Raw genomic sequence first — 25276 nt, 5'->3', positions numbered from 1 at the left:
GAAATAAAAGAAAAAAATTAATGAAAGATGTTGATGAACCCTCATTTAACTTCCAGTAACAGAGTATTACATATATGGGTTTAAGGTATAATAAAAGTCATTTTTTTTTTTTTTGACAGGCAGAGTGGATAGTGAGAGAGACAGAGAGAAAGGTCTTCCTTTTGCCGTTGGTTCACCCTCCAATGGCCACCACGGCTGGCGCGCTGCAGCCGGAGCACTGCGCTGATCTGATGGCAGGAGCCAGGTGCTTCTCCTGGTCTCCCATGCGGTGCAGGGTCCAAGCACTTGGGCCACCCTCCACTGCACTCCCTGACCACAGCAGAGAGCTGGCCTGGAAGAGGGGCAACTGGGAAAGAATCCGGTGCCCCGACTGGGACTAGAACCCGGTGTGCTGGCGCCACTGGCGCAGGATTAGCTTATTGAACTGCGGCACTGGCCTAAAAGTCAAATTTTAAACACAAACATTAACCTATAGAGGATTTAGTGGCACAACTGATTTTAAGTCTTCATAACAAAGTTAAGTATATTTATTGGGAATATGTGGCTGTATACAGAGATGAAAGAGAGGATATGGGAGAAAAACAATTGAACACAAAGCAAATATCAAATATATATTGAGTTCCCATTCCCATTATGTGCTAAGCATTATGTGCAAAGAATGAAAAATTATCAAGTCTCACAGTTGGAAATGTTTAACTCTTCTCTCAGGTGGTGAGCCATTTAGGTGGGGACATGGGGAACTATTTTACCTCCAAAGAATGTAATCTTGGATAAATGAAGAAGGGTGAGGACTAGCTTCATAACTTTGAATTCTCAAAGTACATGCCTCTTAGCCCCTTTGAGAAGACTTGGATGAGAAGTAACAAAAGTAGAACCCAGTTCACCTACTCCACAGAACTCCCCAAAGAGCGCCTGTGTCATGACTGAAGACTGGCATCTATGTACAATCACTCTTTAAATCAGAATTTTGAAACTCACAAGGCTAAGTGCACCTCTGTCACCTAGCATTGTTGGTCTGTGACTCATTACATAGAATCTTTCACCAATTTGTGGTTACTTAGTGAACAATCTTCGAGGCACAGCTCCAGCACCAAGCTTTGCAGCAAGCCTTGGGGCAGCAGTAGTAAAATGCCATGTTAGGAAAAGCCACCAAACATCTGACATATTTGTTCCTGTGCTGTATAAATGCATTTATTGAGTCATACTATGTACCAAGTACTCTGAGGATTAAAAGTTGAATATACAAGGCCATATCTATCACGGTTTTACAATCTTCTAGAAGAAATTAAAATATGAGTCACAAAGAAAATACCATAAGGGTTCAAAACAGAGATTCCTTCTAACTGAAGCAAAAGGAGAAGCCAGGATGGCTTTAAGTAGGAGGCAGTATTTGAGCCAGGGCTTAAGGACACAAGGGTGGGAACAAGGGAGAGGATGGAGAAAAAAACAGTAAGCAAGCCTGGGATGTGCCAAGTGCTTAGTTAGTGGTTAAAGCAAGTGCAAATAATAAACACAAAGAGTTGAGAGAAAACAGATTCCTCTGGTCTTCAGTTAGATCCAAGCTTTCTATCAGAGTCAAGGCTCTATTTAAGCGAAAGCAGAAAAGAGACGAGTAGAAGAGAGACAGCATGCAGGAATGATCAATATGAGTGCAGGGTCAGAAAGCAGACAGGTCTGGCAGATGGTGATGGAACAATGAAGGCTGGGGAGAAAAGTTGAAACCACTCAAACTGAAAAGTCAACCTAAAATAAAGCATTTTATCTCCATGAGAAATAGATTTCTGTGTAAGACAATTCTCCTAGGTCACTGACTCAAAGTGTGCTTCAGCACAAGCAGCCTCTAATAACTTGTAAGGAAGACGAATTCTGGGACCTGATCCAAAATCAACAAAATCAGAAAACCAGCAATCTGTGCTTTAATGAGCCTTCTAGATGACTCTACTAAGCACCAACAGTGGGGAAAACTGTGACTCCTGTGACCACTATCTTTATAGGAGTAATCATGCTTCCTAAAAAGGTAACCTAGTTTTTCCTCCTGCTGCTTCTGCTTTACAGAGGAATTCTCTGTCCATAGAAATTATTCTTCTGAAATTATGTAGGCATTGTGGTGTAGCTCTGCCTGCCACAATGGTATCTTATATGGGCACCAGTCCTACTCCTGGCTGTTCTACTTCCAATCCAGCTCCCAGCTAATAGCCTGGGAAAAGCAGCAGAGGATGATCCAAAGTGTTTGGGCCCCTGCCACACACGTGAGAGACCCAGATGAAGCTCTTGGCTCCTGTTTTCAGCCTGGCCCAGCACTGGCCATTGCAGCCATCTGAGGAGTGAACCAGCAGATGGACGATTTCTCTGTCTCTCCCTCTCTCTGTAACTCTGACATTCAAATAAATAAATCTTTTTAAAAGAAATATGTAGATATGAGTTTGGTTAAGGATAAATATATATATAGCTCACATTCCCTCAATCTCTCCTTGTAATCCAAAGTTTTTGTGTAGTAGACCATTGACAAATTAAGTCAACACCTAGGAGTGGGCATTTAGATTAGCACTTAAGATGCCCCCTTCCCACATCAAGGTGCCTAGGTGTGATTCTGGCTCCAGCTTGATTCCAGCTTCATATGAATGCAAACCAAGGGAGCAGCAGTGATGGCTCAAGTAATTAGGTTCCTGCCACTCACCTGAGATTCCTGGATAGAGTTCCTACATCTGGGCTCCCAGCTTTAGCACTGCCCAGAGGTGGCTGTTGCAGGCATTTGAGGAGTAACTAGCGAATTGTATCTCTCTCTCTCTCTAAAATAAATTTTTTTAAATATAGAAATTGATTGCACATCTCAGTTTACTGCTCATGAAATTACAGGAGGTAAATTTTAGAAATTTCCGGCTGGCGCCGCGGCTCACTAGGCTAATCCTCCGCCTTGCGGCGCCGGCACACAGGGTTCTAGTCCCGGTCGGGGCACCAGATTCTGTCCCAGTTGCCCCTCTTCCAGGCCAGCTCTCTGCTGTGGCCAGGGAGTGCACTGGAGGATGGCCCAAGTGCTTGGGCCCTGCACCCCATGGGAGACCAGGAGAAGTACCTGGCTCCTGCCATCGGATCAGCGTGGTGCGCCGGCTGCAGGAGCCATTGGAGGGTGAACCAACGGCAAAGGAAGACCTTTCTCTCTGTCTCTCTCTCTCTCACTGTCCACTCTGCCTGTCAAAAATAAAATAAAATAAAATAATATAAATTTCCTGTAGTTTCTGCTCATTTGTTAAACTAGGATATCTTTTGAAAATAGAATGTAAGCTCTATTGTGCACAAATTCACACAAAGGAGACTATTTCCTGGGGTGGGTCTTTAGCCTAATGGTTCAGATTCTGCTAGACAGAGAGAGAAGAGTAGGAAGTGCACTTAAGGGGAGAATTGGAGAGAAAACAACACTGGAAATCCTACGAGAGGGAGAGGAACACTGTGGACCTGGACGGTGCAGACATGCAGCACAAGCATAGGCACAAGGACAGTTGCCACAAGCAGCCTCTAATAACTTGTAAAAAAGATGAATTCTGGGACCTGGGTGGGCCAAGAGCCAGAGCAAGTGGCACCCTGGAGATGGAGGTAAGACTGAACTCAGCAACTCAGGGTGATATAGACAGAGGGACAGCGTGGCATGAGTCCAGACTGGAGCCCTGGGTGGTCAGTGGTTGTTAGCAGCTGTCTGCAGGCCCAGTGGAAGTAGAGGGCACACATTTATCTCACCCCACCTTTCCCCACAACAGCGCCTGCTGCCCAGCTAGAAAGAGCAAGCCCCTTTTTGGGTTTGGGAGAGAGATACGGAAGACTTCGTGCATGCACACAGCAACTTGCTGAAATAGGACACCATCTTCTCGGCAGTATTGGTGGCAGTACTAGAGATAGAGCAACATCTGGCCTGAACTCTTGTGTATTTGTGTGATCCAGATTCCAGTAGAGGAAACAATCCACAGTTGCTACTGACTTTGAGCCTGGCTAGCAAGTGGCTCAGCAAACACGTAGGATGGTTAAGGCACCTTCAGCCTCCCAAAAGCAAGACGCCTAGGTGGAGCTGCCTCGGGGAACTTCTGCCTCTCTGTTGACTGGATGTGCTGGCAGAGCTGAGAAAAACATCTGCACCCAGCAACTGTAGGAGCCTTCTGTGCTGAGATCGTGGGGACTCGGTGGTTGTGTGAGAAGGTGCAGGGTGTGGCAGGGTCTCTGGGCAATCACTGAGAGCAGCTCCACACGCTTGGAAATCCTTGGTTGCCTGGAGCAGGACACTGCAGTGGGAACTGTAATCACAGTAAGGACTATAGAGATCACGATGATCCCCCCAAAGGAACACAACAACATTTCAATATTAGAATGTGAAGATGAGGACATTGAGGAAATGCCAGAAAAGGAATTCAAAATTAATCATAGGATTACTCAAAAGAAATCAGAAGCAAATCTAAGAACTAAAGAAAACTATACATGACAAGAAGGAAAACTTTTCCCATGAAATTGAGATTTTAAAGAGAAATCAAAATAAAATATTAGAAATGAAGAACTCAATAAATCAAATAAAAATGCAAAGGAAAGCCTTAACAGCAGACTTGGTGAGAGAGAAGAAAGAATATCTGAACTAGAAGACAAATCTTTAGAAATCTTACAGTCAGACCTCTTACAGTCAGACCAAAAAAAAAAAAAAAAAAGAAGAAGAAAATAGAAAAATTAAAAAGTGCTGGAGATTCATGGGATACTAACTAATGACCCAACATATGGTTCTTGGGAATTCCTGAAGGTATGAAAAGAGAGAATGGACTAGGAAGCCTGTTTAATGATATAATTACAGAAAACATCCCCAATTTGGAGAACAAAAGGGGTGCCCAACTAGAAGCACATAGGACTCCTAACAGACATGACCAGAAAATATCTTCACCACAGCACACTGCAATCAAGCTTTCCACAGTAAAACATAAAGAAAAGATTCTAAAATGAGTACAACAGAAATGCCAGATTATTCTCAGAGGATCTCCAGTTAGACTCACAGATGACTTCTCATAAGAAACCCTACAGGCTAAGAAAGAATGGAGAGATACAGTCCAAGTCTTAAAAGAAAAAAGAACAAAAAACAAAAAAAAAAAAAAAAAAAAAACCAAAAACCTGTCAACCCAGAATACCATACCCGGCAAAGTTCTCATTTACGAATGAAGGCAAAATGAAGACCTTCTTTAACAAACAGGAATGGAAAAAAATTGTCACCACTTGTCCAACCTTACAAAAGATGCTTTAGCAGGACACACAGCAGACTCATAAAATGATAAATGCTCTAAACAGTACTCTGGCCTCAGAATCAACCCTTCAGATCTGGCTAAAAAGCCCATGAGAGCATTTAAGGCATGGAAAGCCAAGACGCTCTGGCAAAAAAAAAAAAGACCTAAATGAAAGATCTCTGTGAGATCCCGGTGGAAAGAAGGGGCCATCAAAGGAGGTACCTTTTTCTGAAGAGAGGAGAGAACTTTCACTTTGATTATGGCCTTGTCTAAATAAGGTTGGAGTTTGTGAACTCAAGAGACTTCCGTAGCCTTGGCAGCTCATGACAAGAGCCTCAGGTGATCACTGACATCATAAATAAGAGATTCAACTGTTAAATCAACAACAGGAGTCACTGTGTACTTGCTCCCCATGTAGAACCTCTGTCCTTAATGCGTTGCACTATGAGAATTAATGATAAAACTAGTCTTCCAACAGTACTTTATACTATGTGTGTCTGTGTGGGTGCAAACTGTTGAAATCTTTACTCAGTATAGAGTTGGTTTTATGTATATAAAGATAATTAAAAATGAAGCTTAAAGAATTAAATAGCTTGAAATAAATTTAACAAAGGATCTCTATGACGAAAATTACAAAACACTAAAGAAATAGAAGACATTAAAAAAATGGAAAAATCTTTCATGTTCATGAATTAGAAGAATCAACATCATCAAAATGTTCATATTACCAAAAGCAATTTATAGATTCAATATGATCCCAATCAAAATACCAATTTCACAGATCTAGTAAAAAATGATGCTAAACTTCATATCGAAACATAAGAGACCCTGAGTAGCTATAGAAATTACAACAAACACAAAGCCAGAGGCATCTCAATTCCAGATTTCAAGACATATTGTAGGGCAGTTATAATAAAAACAGCCTGGTACTGGCACAAAAACAGATTTGTTGACCAATGGAACAGAACAGAAACTCCAGAAATCAATCCATGTACCTACAACCAGCTTACCTTTGACAACGGAGCTAAAATTAATCCCTGGAGCAAGTACAGTCTCTTTAACAAACTGTGCTGGGTAAAACTGGATCTGAACATGCAAAGTATGAAACTAGACCCATATTTTACACCTTACACAAAATCCACTCAAAATAGATCAAAGACCTAAATCTACAAATCAATACCATTAAATTACTAGAGAACAGTGGGGAAACTCTGCAACACATTGGCATAGGCAAAGACTTCCTAGAAAAGACCCCAGAAGCACAGGCAATCAAAGCCAAAATTGACAAATGGGATTACATCAAGCAGAGAAGCTTCTGTCCTGCAAAAGAACCATTCATCAAAGTGAAGAGGGAACAGACAGAATGGGATATTTGCAAATTATGCGACTGAGAAAGGGTTAACATCCAGAATCTATAAAGAACTCAAGAAATTCAACTACAAAACAATCCAGTTAAGAAATAGGCAAAGGACTCGACCAGGCATTTTTCAAGAGATTAAAAACAAATGACCAACCGATACTTGAGAAAATGCTCAGGATCACTAGCCATCAGGGAAATGCAAATCAAAACCATGCTGAGGTTTCATCTCACTACAGTGAGAATGACTCACATATGCAAATCAACAAACAACAAATGCTGGTGGAGATATGGGGGGAAATGTACCCCGATCCACTCTTCTTGGGAATATAAACTGGTGCAACCACTGTGTAAGACAGTATGCACATACCTCAGAAATCTGAATATAGACCTACCATATGATCCAGCCATCCCACTCTTGGAAATTTACCCAAACCAAAAGAAATCAGCATATGAAAGAATTATCTGTACCCACATATTCATTGCAGCACAATTCACAATAGCTAAGCTATGGAATCAACCCAGATGTCCACCCACTGATAAAGAGATTGTTATATATACACTATGGAGTACTACTCAGCTGTAAAAAAAAAAAAAAAAAAAGAAATCCTGTATTTTGCAACAAGATGGGTGTAACTGGAAACCACTATACTTAGTGAAATAAGCCAGTCCCAACAATAAAGATACCATATGCTTTCCCTAATCTGAGGTAACTAATAGAGTATCTGAAATGTATTGTATTAGAGTGAAACAGACATTTTGAGATTTGATGATGGCTTACATGCTATTTGTTGAACTCTTTTACTAAGTGTAGGGTTAATATAATCATTAAGTAAACTGAAAATAGATCTTTGTAAAAATTAAGAGTGGAAATGTGAGAGAAAGGAGGAGGAAGGGATGGAGCACGGGCAGGAGGGAGGGTCATGGGAGGAGTGTTGCTACGTTCCTAAATCTGTATATATGAAATAAATGAAACTTATATAACTTAAAATTTTTTTAAATTAAAAAAAAAAGATTCCACATCCCACACATCCCACATCTAAGTGTCTGGGTTTGATTTCCAGGAGCCCTAAATCCAGCTTCTTCCTCTCAATGCAGACCATTGAAGGCAGCAGTGATGGCTCAAAAAATTGGGTTCCTGACACCTATGTGGGAGATTTGGATTGCATTCTAGGCTCCTGTTTTTGTATTGCACCAGGCCCAGCCCCAGCCATTGAAAGTGCTTGGAAACTGAACCAGTGGATGGAAGTTTTCTTTATATATGTACCAGTGTCTCTCTGATCCTCTATCTTTCAAATAATAGCGAGCTAGAGACTACACCTAAGGCTGCACAGTATTATCTACTATAGCAGTTTCATTTAAGTAATATATGCACCTCTCCTTTGTATACAAAAATATTCTGGACCCTTTTTTTTTTATTTTAAAGCCAGAGACAAGGAGAAAGGGATTTTCCTTCTACTGGTTCACTCCCCAAATGCCTGCAATATCAAGGGCCAAGCCAGGCCAAAACCAAGAGCCAGGAATTCTAGGTCTTCCATGTAGGTGGCCAGAGATATGGTGGGTCCTGATCTTGTTGGGCTTTATGGGTCATTGTAAGGATTTACACTTTTAGTGAGTTTGCAGTTCAGCCAGAGTCCTAGAGGGAAACAGTTGATGCCCTGTGACTAGGGCAATTCAATTAGAGTTTTCATAAATAGGTTATAGAGTTGTGGACAGGATGCAGGGAAGCCCCAAAATGTAATAAGTACTGGGTAGCTTGGAATACCAGGAATCTGTTAGTCTATGTTATCATCCTTAACTCTAGAGGAGTTAGGGGAGGGAAGAACTACGGAAATCTGGAGATGATAGCATTCCAGGAGCTTAGGAGGTCATGTGGCATCCAACCTTATTTCTGCAAGAAATAGTCAGGGCCAGACCTTACTCTCCTTCATTCTCATATCAATGCATGGGCTTCTCCATTGACCAAACCCAACGAGAAGCCATGGACAAGGAAGACTGTTGACATGAATGCGTTCAGTGACATAGTGGTTAGTTGATATGAAGGTTAGTTCAGGGGCCTGCACTGGGGCATAGCAGGTAAAAGCCACAGTCTGCGGTAATGGCATTCCATATGGGTGCCAGTTCGAGACCCAGCTGCTCCACTTCCCATCCAGCCTCTGCTATGACCTGGAAAAGCAGTAGAGATGGTCCAAGTTCTTGGGCCCCTGCACCCGCATGGGAGACTCAGAAGCAGCTCCTGGCTCCTGTCTTCAAATTGGCACAGCTCTAGCCATTGCGGCCATCTGGGGAGAGAACTAGTGGATGCAAGACACCTCTTTCTCTCTGCCTCTGCCTCTCTGTAACTATGCCTTTCAAATAAATAAATAAATCTTAAAAAGAAAAAAAGTTTAGTTGATGTCAACTAACCTTTCTAGGTATAGCAGGGTAGAGAAGGTGCACCCATTAAGGCTAACTGAAGATATCCAGTACTAGTAACCCTTTTGAGTTTTAGAATCTACTCTTGTACATCACTTAGGTGGAAAGTTCATATCCCTGGCCCAGGAATTCCATCAGCTGGTTTACTGTCCTGGAGTGCTGTCAATGTTTCGATCTTCCACCTGAAGTCTAAAATGTTTGTTTGCCTCATGTAAGATAGGAGATGGGACTGTAGGAGAAAAAGTATACTTAACCTAAAGTCTCTGGTTCCAGAGGAGGAACACTTACACCAGGCAACAAAGTGAGAGTTGCATAAGTTGTCATTGTTGCCAAGAAACTAAGACACAAAGGTTTTCAACTAACCACCTAGGCCCCCAGAGGTATCAGTCAAGGGTGAAGGCAATCTAGAACATAGTGTAGTAGAAGAGCATAGTGATGAGTATCAATTATAGATTTGAGACCAGTTGTTAGGGGTGAAGGGAGCTGTCTATAATTTGTACCATTGATCTTGTAAGTTTCTTCAGGCAACTGAACCATCCTGAAGCAGGCACTTTAAAAAAAATTATTTATTTGAAAGGCAGAGGAGGAGGGAGGGAGAGAAATAGATTTTCCATTTGCTTGTTCACTCCCTAAATAGTCATAACAATCAGATCTGCGCCAGCCTGAAGCGAGGAGTCAGACACTCCATTCTGGTCTCTGCATTGGGTGGTAGGTGTCCAAGCACTTAGGCCATTACCTATTTCCTTTCCAGGTGCATTAAGAAGAAGCTGGATCAGAATCAGAGCAGCCAGGACTTGAACTGACACTCCAATATGGGATGCTGGCATTGCAACTGGTAGCTTAACCACCTGTGCCACACGAGCCCCTGGGTGGAGGCACTTTAAAAAGCAAGCACACGTGAATAGCATAAATGGTGGACTGTAGTAGATGCAACAATTTTTTTTCCAGATCCTTCAGGACTAAGGAGTTCTGCCAGCTGCTGGAAGTGTTGGTTGCTAATGATTCATTTGCTATCCTCTGTGAGAATTATTTTAGGTCAAAGAAAACTGCCGCATCTAAGAGTACGGCTCTTAGCCTACTTCTTCTGACTGATTAATTTGGGGAAGGGGAATCACCAGATTATTTTTTTAAGATTTTATTTATTTATTTGAGAGGCAGAGCTGTAGACAGAGAGAGGGAGAGACAGAAAGAAAGGTCTTCCATCCACTTGTTCACTCCCCAAATGGCAACAACGGCAGGAGCTGGGACAATTCAAAGCTAGGAGCCAGGAGCTTCCTCTGAGTCTCCCATGTGGGTACAGGGGCCCAAGCATTTGGGCCATCTTCCACTGCTTTCTCAGGCCATAGGCAAAGAGCTAGATCAGAAGAGGAACAGCCAGGACATGAACTAGTGCCCATATGGGATGCTGGCACCACAGGCGGAGGCTTAGCCCACTATGCCAAAGCGCTGTCCCCAGGAATCACCAGATTTTGGCACAGTTCCTTTGTCTCAATTTGGAACACCCCAAAGGGCCACCCCACCTTCAGAGTTCCTGATGGGATCAACTGTGCCTCTATTTTATCACAATTCAATATTATTTTACCCAATCTTGGTTCACCCCTTTAGAGATTGTGTTCCCAAGAGTTCTCAGTAACAAAACTCTACCTCTCCTGAGAAAAGATCACAGTATCAGATAAAGACCCTCATTCACAAGAAGGGCTTGGCATAGATGAAGGACATGGAAACAGTTATAGAAGACTAGCAGGAGTTAGCAAAGAATACTGAAAGCTAAAGAGCTGTGCACAAGTTTCAGAGGTCACAAATGCTGGGAGTTGGAGGTTGGCCTCATCCAGAGTGGCGTGACCTTAAGAAGAAACCCTCAATTTCAATAAAGATCCTAGAAATGTACCACTGTGGAAGTAAGTAGCATGCATTAAGAATAAGGACTCTATCTTCGGAGCATATGCAAAACTGAAATAGAACATCCCCTAAAAAGTCTAAAACCTAGATCCCACAGATTTAGGGTGATCAGTTATAAAATCATCCTAACAAAATTTAATCTTTAGAGGAAGATAACATAGTTAAGACTCTCTAAGACTATTACAAAATCCAGCACACAAAAGATAACTAGATATGCAAAACTGCAAGAAAATGTTCTCAATTATGAATATGTAAATCAATAGAAGTAGACTCAGAGAAAATTCAGGTATTAGAGTGAGACAAGGAAAGGAGTTATAAACAATGAATGTGAAATAATTATGAATAAAATGCTTTAAAAATTTGAGAAAATATGTACAAACCAAAGAAAAATATAGACAACTTGAAAATCCTCAAAGCAGCCAAACAAAAAAGACACATTGCTTTCAAAGGAGCAACAATAAGGCTACTGATGACTTTTTTTTTATTATTTATTTATTTGACAGGTAGAGTTATAGACAGTGAGACAAAGAGAGAGAGAGAAAGGTCTTTCTTCCGTTGGTCCACTCCCTAAATGGCCACTATGGCTGGAACTGCGCCAATCGGAAGCCAGGAGCCAGAAGCCTCCTCCCAGTCTCCCATGTGGGTGCAGGGGCCCAAGCCTTCCATCCTCCACTGCCTTCCAGGGCCACAGCAGAGAGCTGGACTGGAAGAGGAGCAGCCGGAACTAGAACCAGCGCCCATATGGGATGCCAGCACCACAGGTGGAAGATTAACCAAGTGAGCCATTGGGCACTGGCTCAATATCTCTATTCTTTACCCTTTAGTATCTCCTAATCATAAGACTTCCATAGAAGAAAGATAAGAACAAATTACCTGCTCTGTTTTATCCATGTAAACAAGAAAATTCTATTACTACTTATTCATTATTATTATATACTTCTGGATAAATCACATAAAAAAATATTTAGTGTGGCTCGTGTTGTGGCACAGCAGTTTAAGCCACTGTTTAGGATGTCAGTACCCCATATCTGAATGCCAGTTCAAGTCCTGGGTGCTATGCTTCCAATCCAGTTCCCTGGGAAAGCAGCAGGTGATGGCCCAAGTACTTGGGCTCCTGCCACCCATGTGGGAGACCTGATGGAGTTTCTGGTTCCTGGTCTGGCCCACCCCTGCTATTGCAGCCACCTGAGGAGTAAGCCAGTAGATGGAAGATCTCTTTCTCTTTTTCTCCCTTTCTCTGTCACTCTAACAAATAAATAAATTCTTAAAAGAAAAAAAAAACTAAAATAAAAAATAGTGATGGCTTACAACAGCTAAGGCACTGAGGTACGAAGAAATTAATACATGAGTGACAAAAATGCAGGTTGTTTTATATTTTCCAGGCCTAAACAGTCATGTCTGTCAGATTGTCTAGTGCTAATATTTTCATTTACCCAGATAGCATCACTCATTAGATTCACTAAGAGTAGAAATTAGTTGAGGGGAAAAATAAATTAATTTAGGGCTATTTTAATTATGGTTTAACATGAAATATAATATTTAGAAGCATCTTCAAATGTAATACTACCTTGATTTTTTCAATAACATATTCTTAGTAACTGCCATTTTGAGCATACTGTCTTTATTTCTTTTTATTTTAATACCACAAAAACTACAGGTAAGTGGTTTTCCAAGTGACTACTGTCTGCACTTATGTTCTAACACACCCACGTCTGGCATCTAAGTTATCTTTGAAAACACTATGAAAAATCATGGGATCTGAAGTGATTTTTCTGACAGAAATGAACACTTCTTTTGTCATACCCCTACTTGCCATCTACTTTCTTAAACACAGAAGTACCCATTTCCATAGCCTTTCTGGATTTTTGAAGGACCGCTATGGTTGGTTCCATAGTCTTGACAATATGTTCCAAATGATCTGCTGCTGACCCTATGGGATTGTCGGCATTCTCAGTTTTCAGTGCATCTTGCAGCTTTTTCAAAGTGTCTATTGCAGTGGCTTTAGAAGGACTCATTGTTTTCTCAGAAGCAGCGGCATCTGGTTGCTCTTTGGTGTCTTCTCTGTGGAAGTCACTTAACTGAAGACTCATGATGGGGGATTTCATCAATAGGGAAAGAGAAGACTCCAAACTCCCCAGGACATTACTATTTTTCAGTGCAGAGACAAGGACTGGTGAGTGGACGTTTCGTAGCATGTCTTTAGCTGACTGTTGCAAATCTTTCACATTGGCACTCTTCTCAGCCAAGCAGCACATAGTTGCTGCAACCTTGGAACATATAGGCTCCTTCTGCATATCACTATATTGTGCATCCACTGCAGACTGCACCTCCTTAAAAACGCTGAGCATTTGTTCACATAGATCTTTGATAGTAATGTCTTCTTTCACAGGCAGTGAGGGGATCTGAGTATTCACACTGTGGTTGCACAACTCAGTAAATGCATTTATGGAGGAAGAAAGATCTCATATATGATAGAAGAATGTTGTGGCAGCTTGAACTAGCCTCTCCTTATCCTTTTCTAACTCTGAAGACATTTCTTCAACAAAAATGTGTCAGCACTGCAAAGCAAAGCAATAATACAAGTGAAAACTACAAGTGGATTTAGCAACCATCAAAAGACTAAAAGGAGAGTCTAAATGTGCGGAAAACTCCTGTCAAGAGCAGGAAAGCCACATGAACCTCAAAGTAGAAATGATCCTGTGACTTGATAAAAAGTACCAACAAAAATGATTCAGAGTAGAGGCCCAGGATAGCATTTTGTTTATACTACATGTCAAGTATTATTTGCTGCATCCTGAATAAATGGACATGCTAATGTGTAGAGTGATGCTATTCTCAAGGATATTATCCTCAATATCCATTCACTGTTGTGGAAAACATTGAATAAAGAATCACAAAGTACAAAGAGAGGCTCTGGTTCCAGTTAAGAAAAGGTGAGACACTTTTTACAACTAAAACTTCTGGAAAGAATACTAAACTCTCAGATAATTCTGAGAATAGGTAGTAGTAGGAGGAGACAGAGAGTACAGCATTTGAAGAACAACACAGCAATGAAATTTCCTGGCTTCCTGCATTTGGGTATTTTTGTTTGTTTGTTTCTGTTTTTTCCTGCTTCCTCTATATCCCATCTTCAGTTCAGTCTGTAACTAGAACTGGAAACCCACCCAAACATGGAAAGCTCCAAAATAAATCACACTCTTAACTAGCAAATCAGGAGCAGGGATGTCTGCTGGGCAGATCCCTTGTGACTCAAGTATCAGCAACAAAATGGTGGCACTGCTCCCCTCCACCCACCCCACATCTCATGAGCAGAGGCATCTCTAAACACTTTTCACTTTTGGCTACCAGAAAGAAACAGCAATGCCAACTACCCTACCATCACACTGTAACCAACACAGCAGAAACAAGTCTGTTGGATCCATGAGCACTACTGAGGAAGCATGCCCCTTCTCATGCCCATCTGCACTGAAGAGGTTGTCCTTATAGGTGGAGCCTTGTTTTGCTCTTCCTTATCTACCCTAGGCAGAAACAACTGAGAAGAAGGGATGGTGCTAGTAACTTCACAGCCACTTTTCTCTCACTGCTTTGCCCTGGGTTGAGAACAAAACTGCAGGCAAGTATACAACTTCCGGGTTAAAACCCTCACATTTCTTTTTTTTTTTTTTTTAAGATGTATTTATTTGAAAGTCAGAGTTACACAGAGAGGAGAGGCAGAGAGAGAAAAGAGAGAGAGAATGAGAGAAAGAGAATGAGAGAGAGAGAGAGAGAGAGAGAGAGATCTTCCATCTGATGGTTCACTCCCCAATTGGCTGCAATGGCCGAAGCTGCGCCGATCCAAAGCCAGGAGACAGGAGCTTCTTCTGGGTCTCTCATTCGGGTGCAGGGCCCAAGGACTTGGGCCTTTTTCTACTGCTTTCCCAGGCCATAGCAGAGAGCTGGATGGGAAGTGGAGCAGCTGGGACTAGAACCGGCATCCATATGGGATGCCGGCGCTTCAGGCCAGGGCGTTAACCCATTGCGCCACAGCACCAGCCCCAAAACCCTCACATTTCAGTCAGAGCACCAGGAAAGGGCATACTGGGAATCAAATAATGGGTAGTGAGCCACGAGGTAAGCAAAAATTACAAGAAAGAAAAATAGCACTGATGGGATTTCAACACATGTTGACTTAATACATATAACAACTGTAGCTTGAAGGAGAGAGGGGAAGTAGACACATGCAGTTATAAGTTTTCTTTATTTTACTTGATGTGATAAAATACAAATTCTAGGTAGACGGTATAAAGTGTGGTAGAATGTCATAATCTCTGGAGTAATCGCTAAAGAGTAGCAGGAGGCAGAGAATGGAGTGAAGCAGCAACGTGTAAGGGATGTCAATAGCCATCAGAAGCTAGAAATGGCAAGACAGGAGTCTCCCCTAGAGGCCCCAGAGGAAAAGAGGTCCTGCTTGCTGAAACTCTTATAGCTCCAGACCTGACAGAATGAATTGTTGTTTTATGTCGCCAAATTTTTTTCTAATTTGTGAAGCAACCCTAAGAAACACAAATTTTGGCAAATGGACAAATTAAAATGAAACTTGAAAAATTATCTAAATAACTTATTTAAATTGCTCAAAATATGGCAGGGAAAGGAAAACAGGCATAAAAAAACAAAAGATGAGAATAGCAAACCAATAATAAATGTTAGACTTAAACATATCAATAATTATTGAATTACTGGAACTAATAACTAAGTTTAGCATGGTTGTAAAAACAAGATCAAACATACAACAATTGTATTTCTACATGTTAGCAACAGAAGTATTAGAAATTGACAATAAAACAAATGACATCTACAGTAAATAAAACACTTAGCGAGGGTATAATAGTGTAGTGGGTTAAGTCACCACTTGTGAGGTTGGCATCTCAAATTGCAGTGCCTGTTCATGTCTTGGCTACTCTGCCTCCAGTACAGCTTCCTACTAAGGCACCTGGGAAGCAGTGATGATTTCTCAAGTATTTGAGTATCTGGCACCCATGGGGGAAACCTGGATAGAATTCCTGGCTCCTGCTTTCAGGCTGGCTCTGCCCCAGCTGTTACAGCCATTTGTGAAGTGCATCAGCCGATGGAAGATACTTCTCTCTCCCTCCCACTCAACCACCCTTCCCCTCAAATAAATAAACCTTTAAAAAAAAATAAGACATTTAAAGATAAATCTGACAAGAGATATTAAAGGACTACATACTTGTTACTAGAAAATACTATTCTGAGAAGTTTAGGAAAAGCTAAATGAATAGAAAAACATACATTGTTAATACAGTGAAAGACAATACAAGTATTGCTAAAATGTCAAATTGATTTATAAAATCAACACACTCCCAATCAAAATTTTAGATGTTTTTTAAATAGATGACAAATGTTCTTTCAATATAATAGAATTAAAACAGAAATTAATATAGATGGATGAATGGAAAATTCCAAGATATTTGTGAACAAAACAACATGCTATTCAATTATATCTAGGCCAAAAAAGAAGTCACAAAGGAAATTAGAAAATATTTTCAACTCAATTAAAATGAAAATAAATCAAAATTTATGGGATGAAACTGAAGCAGAGTTTTTAAGGAAATCCATAGATTAAATTCTTATAGTAGAAAAAAATAAAATGAATAATTTAAGAATCTATGTTATGAAATTAGTGAAAGAAGAGCAAACTTATCCAAAGCAAGAAAAAAGATGGGTAATAAAAAAAAGTAGAAATAAAACCAAAAACAGAAAAGATAAACAAAATCAACAAAACCAAAAGGTGTTTCTGGGGCCGGCGCTGGGGTGCGGCAGGTTAAAGCCCTGGCCTGAAGCACCAGCATTCCATAGGGCGCCGGATTTAGTCCTTAAATAAATACCTAGAAACACAGGCAATGGATTTTGGCACTTAGATATAACTAGAACTTACGATGCATAGTATCACACAATAGAGCAAAGCAAATCTTTGGGATTAAATTTTGCCATTAAAGTTAATATTTAATATTTAAGGTTTAGTAAGTGCCTCAAATGTGAAATCTTGGATACACGTCTCTGTGAAATTCCTATCTCGTATGTTTTAACATAGGGTCAGATATTTAAAGGCAGCCGAGGAGATTTCTGAGAATGGCAAAGTTCCATGGACTTTGGATTCCAAGATTCGGATTCCAAGCTTTTGTATATAGCTTTAAAGAGGCCCTGATGCAGACTCCGTACTGAAAAGGGTAGCTACAAGAGTTATGGATTCCAGGATTTGGATTCTAAGCCTTGTGTTTGCTTAAAGAAGCCTCTGAAACAGACACTGTGTTGGACAGGGGAGCTGCAAAAGTGTTCCAAGGAATCAAGGGGTTTTTAACAAAAACTCCAACATTAGAAATTCCTGAGTAAGCCATTCATAAGGAGATCCTTTTCAAATCAGTTTCAGCTTAAATAAAAAGGACCTTAACAGGTGATATAAAACACAACTACTTCTGTGAAATTTGGATTAAGCTTCTACCTCTTAAGTCTTCACAGGTGAATGCGAAAGACATTCCTGACTGTTCCTATAAGCCAATCAGAAACCTTAGAGCTCGACTTCTGGGAGTAACTGACTATGCAGGGGACACGGACCTTGGCAATGACCGAGACTGCTCCAACTCACAAAGCAAATTTGTTAGGATAGACAGAGACTTACAGACCCTGGATAGGCAGGGCCTGCGCTACACCCCTCATGATCAGAAAGCAGTTACAAAAGAGATGATTCGAGGGCCATCAACTCACCTTAGGATTAAGGGGATGGAGTCTCTGAGGGGGGAATGAATTAGGCAGGTGTACTCTAGTAGGCCAGACCTACGAGATGAGCCCCTGGAAAATCCAGATGCTGAATGGTTTACTGATGGCAGCAGCTATATGAAGGAAGGAGTTAGAGAAGCAGGCTATGCCGTAGTGGATCTTACTCAGACGATAGAAGCCCAAGCACTACCACACAATACTTCAGCCCAAAAGGCAGAGCTTATTGCACTGACTAGGGCTTTACAACTGGGAAAAGGCCAGTGAGTTAATATATATATACAGATTCCAGATATGCTTTCCTTGTGTTACATGCACACGCAGCAATCTGTAAAGAGAGGGGGCTTACTGACTGCAAAGAATTCCCCTGTTTAATATGGAAAAGAGATACTGGCTCTACTTCAGGCAGTACTGGAGCCTTTAGAAGTGGCCGTCATCCACTGCAAGGGACATCAGAAGGGAGATAATTATGTTAATCAGGGAGGTGCGTTAGCAGATAGTGCAGCTACATAGGAAAGTTTGGAAATAGCCCTTATAACTCAATCTGTGGAAGTGGCTAAGGACCTCACTATACAGAGCCCGAGATTGAATGGGCCACTTTGTTTACAGAATAAATCTGGCCATGTAAGGCCACCTCCCCTGTTGACTCCTGTGCAGAGGAGGGGAACATAAACAGGTGAAGATTGGCAGGTTGATTTTACCAATATGCCCCCAACAAGCAATTATAGGTACCTTCTAGTCTTTATTGATACTTTTACAGGATGGATAGAGGCCTTTCTGACCCGAATGTAGAAGGCCCATGAGGTGTTTAAAGCCTTGTTGAAAGACATCGTGCCACACTTTGGACTCCCACGGTCACTCTAGAGTGACAATGGACCTTCATTTATATATAAAATAACCCCGCAGAACCCAGTAGCTTCTGAGAATAATGATGACCATGTAGGAGACACTGAGGACAGCGGTGACTGAAAGAGATCCAGCTCGTGAAGCGAACTCATTAGATGAGATAGGCAGAGACTTCCAGACCGAGAACAGGCAGGGTCTGCACCCCTAATAAGCAGGAAATAGCTACAGAAGATGGTGACTTGACACCCAACATCCCCTTAAGATTAAGGTCTGGAGTCTTTGAGGGGGGAATGAAGAAGGCAGGCGTACAGGCTAAAATTGATTAGATTTGTGAACTGGAAGACCACGCCTTCACCACGCCCCTGTGTGACCTCATGCCCTTACCTGGTGCCTTCGCCACACCCCTATGTGGCCTCATTCCCCTACCTGGCCACACCTAGGTGCTCACTAGCCAATCAGGTTAATTAACCACTCCCCTTTGGAAGTGGGTTAAAAGCCGGGACACCATGTGGCCCGGCCTGCTCTTCTTCCCTGGCCTCTTGTCAGGAGGGGGCTTGCTGTAGCCCTGTGCCTCCAGGGCGCATTGCCTTTGGGCCATGTGCTCTAGGCTTCCTGGCCCAGATACAGGCCTAGATGCTCTTCCACGTGGCTGGTTCCTGGTGCTTGGTATTTACCTCTCAAATAAAGCTCTCACTCTCCTATGCATCTTTCTCACTAAATAAAAAGCTTAAAACATACCATGCTGCCTTGTTTATCTGTGCCGATATTTAGAATTCTTCTCTAAATATTAGGCAAGACCCTCTTGGGCTTATTAATATTGAGGATTTAGTAATAAGCCTGTGGTGAAATCATATGGCACCCCAAATTCTGGTAGTACACGTGGCACCCCGGACAGCATTTCTAGGGAATTTAAGGGGCTACATTTTAGTGTAAATTTTAGGGGGTCTTCTCCGATTTCATATTCAAACATTTTTCAAAGAATTAAACAATTCTACACAGTATATTCTAGACAATAAAATATTTCTCAACTAATTTTATGAGGCAACAATGAAAATGAAACTAGAGGCCAATATTCCTCAAGGATATAAATAGAAAAATATTCAACATAAGGAAATCTAGTCCAGAAGTATATAAAAAGAATAATACATCACAACCAATTTGAGAGTTATCCCCAAAACTGGAAAGGTAATTAACACTCAAATCAAACTAAAAATAGAAAAAAGAAAAAAGTAACTATCTATAGGAACAGAAAAGGCATTTTTTTTTTACAATTCAACATCCATTGATATAAAATTGCAGCAAAACCAGAAATAAAAAGAACCTTCCTCAATTGTAGAGACTTTTTAAAAAAATAAAAATAAAAATAAAAACCTATAGCTAACATCTTAAAAGATAAAACAGTTCCCCAGGCTAAGGCCAGAAACCAGGCAAGGATGTCCACAGGCAAGTAATATCCACATTACTCCTATGTAATATCATGTTGGAAGTTCTAGAAGTGATATAGGACAAGAAAAAGAAAGTATTCATATTGACAAGAAAAAAATGAAATTATTTCCATTAACAAACATGTCTATATAGAAAATCCAGGGAAGGGGCCAGCGCTTAGTAGTAGTAGTAGGCTAAGCCTCCGCCTGTGGCGCCAACAGGTTTGTATCCCGGCTGCTCCTCTTCCGATCCATCATGCCTGTGTGTGTGTGTGTGTGTGTTATTCTCCCTTTCAAATAAGTAAAAATAAAGCTTTAAAGAATAAAGGAATACTGGGGCTGTGCTGTGGCTTAGTGGGTAAAGCCTCCTCCTTCAGTGTCAGTATCTCATATGGGCGCTGGTGGCTCCACTTCCGATCCAGTTCTCTGCTAATACACCTGGAAAAGCAGCAGGTAATGGCACAAGTACTTGGGCCCCTGCCACCCATGTGGGAGACTGGGAGAAGCTCCTGGCTACTGACTTCAGCCTGGCCCAGCCCCTCTCTGCTGTGGCCTGGGAAAGCAGTGAAAGATGGTCTAAATCCTTGGGCCCCTGCACCCATGTGGGAGACCCAGAGGAAGCACCTGGCTCCTGACTTTGGATTGGCCCAGCTCTGGCTGTTGTGGCCATTTGGGGAGTGAACCAGTGGATGGAAGACTTTTCTATCTCTCTCTCTATATATAACTCTACCCCTCAAATACAAAATAAATAAAATTTTAAAAGAAAAAAAAAAAAGAAAATCCCAAGGAAACACAAGCTATTGGTGCTGTAATTAATTCACTATTCACTAGGAATGAACAATAAGAAACCAAAATATTTTATAATTACTATTTACAATGTCTTTTCCATGAAATACTTAAATATAAATAAAATAAAATAAAATATGCACACCATCTGTCTACTAAAATTAAGGGCAGGTATTTGGTACAGCAGTTAAGATGCTGGGATGCAGCATTCCCTATCAGAGTGCCTGGGTTTAAGTCCTGGCTCCTTCACTTCCAATTCCATCTTTCTGCTGACATGCACCCTGGGAGGCAACAGGTAGTAGCTGATGCACGTGAGCCCCTGCCACCCATGTGGGAGGTAAAAATTGAGTTGCAGACTAAAGGCCAGACTAAATGCCCAGCTATTTTGGGCATTTGAGGAATGAATCAACAAATGGAAAGATCTCTCCATCTCTCTCTGCCTATCAAACAGAATAAATAAATTAATTAAAATTTCAAAAAAAATCAAAGGAAATCTAAATAAATGAAGACACAAATCCTTTCCTTGGATTTAAATATATACATGTATATATATGGTGTCAACTCAAACTCTGTGGAAGATTCTACATAGTTAAGATATTAGTTGTTCTCAAATTATCCTTAGATTTAATGTGATCACAATCAAAATTATATCAAGACCCTTTATAGATACAGAAAAGTGAATTCTAAAATATATTTGGAAATATAAAGTAACAAGAATAAGTAAACAAAGTCGGAGGACTCACACTGCCTAATATTAAGATGTACTACAAATACTACAGTAATGAAGACCATGTGGTATTGGTGACATGTAGACCAAAATCACAGACTGGAAAGCCTAGAAGAAGATCAACCAGTGTGGTCAATTGATTTTTAACAAAAACATAAAGGTAAATCAAAACACAAAGTTTAGGTTTTCTTCCCCACAAAAATGGTGCTGAAACAACAGGACATCCACATGTAAAAAAGCATTATGAATCTCAACCTATACATTATACTATATATTTAATTAATTCAGGGGCCAGTGCTGTGGCATAGTGGGTTAAGCTTCCACCTGTGGTGCCAGCATCCCATATGGGCACCGGTTCTAGTCCCAGCTGCTCTTCTTCCAATCTAGCTCTCTCCTATGGCCTGGGAAAGGAGTAGAAGATGGCCTAAGTATTTGGGCCCCTGCATCTGCCTGGGAGATCCAGAAGTTCCTGGCTCCTGGCCTCCTAGCTTTAGATCCATCCAGCTCCCGCCACTGTGGCCATTTGGAGAGTGAACCAGCAAATGGAAGACCTTTCTCTCTGTCTCTTCCTCTCTCTGTCAGTAACTCTACCTCTCCAATAAATAAAATATTTAAAAAAGGAATTCAAATGGAACAAAATCATACATTTAAAACATAACACAATAAAAATCTTAGAAGAAAAATAAGAAAATCTTATAAACTTGTGGTTAGCCAATTAGTTCTTTGATAGAACACTAAAAGCAAATCCATAAAAAACAATTGACAAGTTGAATTTCACCAAAATGAAAAGCTTTTACTCCATAAAGAGATTCTAAAAAGAATGAAAAGAAAACCCATATTCTGGGAAAAAAATATTACCAAGGGATGGGTAGTAAGTCATAGCAAGTTAAGCTGCTGCTTCGGATGCCTGCATCCTGTATGGAAGCATCAGCCTGATTTCCATCCAGCTCCCTGCAAATGTGCCTGGGAAACAGTGGATGATGGCCCAAGTGCTGGGGTTCCTGCCACCCATGTGGAAGACTGGATGGAATTCCTTACTCCTGACTTTGGCCTAGCCCCAGCTGTGGCAGGCATTTAGAGAGTGAAACAGTGGAAAGAAGGTATCTCTCCTTCTCTCTCTCTGTCTCTCCATTTCTCTCTCTCACTTTGCCTATCAAATAAAATTAAATATTTTTAAAAAGAAATGAAATATTAGCAAGACACACTTGTGTGCTAGGATCCTTGTGATGTTGTTAGAACATGTAGTCATTTGACTGTGGTCAAAATTTACTTCCACAGGTGATAAAATATAATAGAACTTAATACATATACAAATGAATAAAATGAATCCAGGGAAATTGAATAGATTGGTAGGTTATATAAAAGTCAATATTCTTGGTGTGATATATACCATAGATGATCAAGGTCTTACCTTCAGGAAAATCAGAAAAAAATCACACAAGGAATCTCTGTTTGAGTTCTTACAAGTATATGTGAAAAGTTCGGTTTGGGAAAATTAAGACATGAAGGAGTGGATTGGAAGCTCACGATGATATGTTTTATTCATAACTCTTGAGATACCACAAGTCACTCACACAGAGATGTCTAGAAAGCTGGTTAGTGGTATGTATTTGAAGATCAGGGAAAAATATTGAATGGTACCTACATATTTAGGGTATATTAACAAATAAGTGGTAATTGAGCCATGAAAATTAGTTAAATCACTCAAGGAGAATATATAGAGTAATAGAGACTAAATATGAGCAGCAATTTAGCCTGTAAAGTGCTGGGTTCAATGCTCTGATCGGGCTCCTGACTCCAGCTTCCCATCAATGCAGACCCTGGTAGACAGCAGTGATAGCTCAAGTAATTGGGTTTTTGTTACCTTCATGAAAGGCCTAGATCATATTCCAGCTTCTAGCTCTGGTCTTGGCCCAGCCCCAAGTGTTTCAGACATTTGGAGAATTAATCAATAGATGGGAGCGCTCTCTCTCTCTCCTTCTCACCCCCCCCACCATGTCCCCCCTCCAAAAAAAAAGTTTAAAAACTTTTTTTAAAGATTTATTTATCTACTTGAAAGGCAGATTTATATAGAGAGAGGGCAAGAGAAAGAGACAGAGATCCATGTTGCATCCACTGATTTACTCCTTAAATGGCCCCAACGACAGGGGCTGGGCCAGGTCAAAGCCAAGAGCCTAGAACTCCATCCAGGTCTCCCACATGCATGGCAGGGGCCCAAGCACTTGGGTATCTTCTGCTTCCTTCTCAGGCAATTAGCAGAGAGCTGAATCCAAAGTAGAAGCAGCCAAAACTCAAAATGGTATCCATATGGGATGCCAGCATTACAGAACATGACTTAACCCACTGTGCCACAATACCAGCCCCTAAAAACCCTTTTTTTTAATTGGAGCTAAACATGGAAAGCTGGAAAACACCAATATTTAATGGACATACAAGTAAAGAAAAATATATATGTATAAAAGTTGAAGGGATGTTTGAAAAGAAAAGAACCAACAGAATCCCATATCCCATAGAGAACACAGTTAAAAGAACTGGCCGGGGGACAGTGTTGTGGCATAGTGGGCTAAACCTCCACCTGCAGTGCCAGCATCCCATATAGGCGCTGGTTCAAGTCCCAGCTGCTCTACTTCTGATCCAGCTCTCTGTGAATGCACTGGGAAAGCAGAAGATGGCCCAAGTACTTGGGCCCCTGCACTCACGTGGGAGACCCAGAAGAGGCTCCTGGCTCCTGGCTTCAGACTGGTCCAGCTCCATTTGGGGAGTGAACCAGCAGATGGAAGACTTCTCTTTGTCTTTTCCTCTCGCTCCCTGTAACTCTGCCTCTCTCAAGTAAATAAATAAATCTTTAAAATAATAATAATAAAAAAGAACTGGCCAACAATTTCAAAGGTTGCAAATAAGATAAACACTATATTTAGCCATTTCGATGTTACTAGTGATGCTAGGGAGCAATTGTGCAGGAAGCGGGGATATGTGTAGAAACTAGGTACAAATATTGAAAAATTAATGGAGAAAATGCCATACAGTTAATGCATAGACACTACCCAAGGGAAAATCCGATGGTGGAGAGAAGAGACAAAAGATGTTATGAGGTCAAAAAAGTGGTTATATTTTAGTTTGACTTTTATTTGAAAGGCAGAGTTACAGAGAGATAGAGAATCTTCCATTCACTGGCTCACTCCCTAAATGGCTGGGGTTAAGTCAAGCCAAAACCAGGAGCCAGGAACTCCTTCTAGTTCCCCCATGTGGTGGTAAGGGCCCAAGCATTCAGACCACCCTCTACTGCCCTCCCGGGCACACCAGCAGGAAGCTAGATCGGAAGAAGAGCAGCCAGGACACTAACCAGTGTTCATACAAGATGCTGGCAGCTTAATTGCAGGTAGCAGCTTAATCCACTGTGCCACAACACCTGCTCATTGTTTGATTTTTTTAAAGTGTAAAATAGCTAAGTGCTGATGACTTGCTGAAACTAATTTTTTAAAGGTCCATTTATTTATTTGAAAGTTAGAGGGAGGGACAGAGAGAGGTCTTCCACATCCCCTGGCTCACTTCCTAGATGGTAGCAACAGCCTGGGATGGACCATGCCAAAGCCAGGAGCCAGGAGCTTCTTCTAGGTCTCCCATGTGGATGCAGGGCACCAACCACTTGGGCCATCTTCCACTGCTTTTCCCAGGCCACTAACAGGGAGCCGGATTGGAAGTGGAGCAGCCAGGACACAAACCGGTACCCATATGGGATGCTGGCATTGCAGGCGGTAGCTTTATCCACTACACCACAACACTGGCCCCAAAGCTACCATAATTGAACCAG

At 41.2% G+C, this 25276-nt stretch overlaps 2 protein-coding genes across 7 annotated transcripts in view; both read right to left on the bottom strand.

The window, feature by feature from the left end:
* PDE6H (phosphodiesterase 6H) overlaps positions 1–25276 on the bottom strand; it is a 202278-nt gene that overhangs the window by 162692 nt on the left and 14310 nt on the right. The window lies entirely within an intron of this gene.
* Positions 12519–13448, bottom strand: C9H12orf60 (chromosome 9 C12orf60 homolog). The gene is given in 1 exon segment (XM_070049422.1): positions 12519–13448. A coding segment is annotated over 1 exon segment (729 nt). The 3' UTR covers positions 12519–12719.

This window comes from Oryctolagus cuniculus, chromosome 9 (assembly GCF_964237555.1).
Source record: "Oryctolagus cuniculus chromosome 9, mOryCun1.1, whole genome shotgun sequence".
In the NCBI taxonomy this organism is placed as follows: domain Eukaryota; kingdom Metazoa; phylum Chordata; class Mammalia; order Lagomorpha; family Leporidae; genus Oryctolagus; species Oryctolagus cuniculus.
This window is presented reverse-complemented; position numbering and strand designations above follow the sequence as displayed.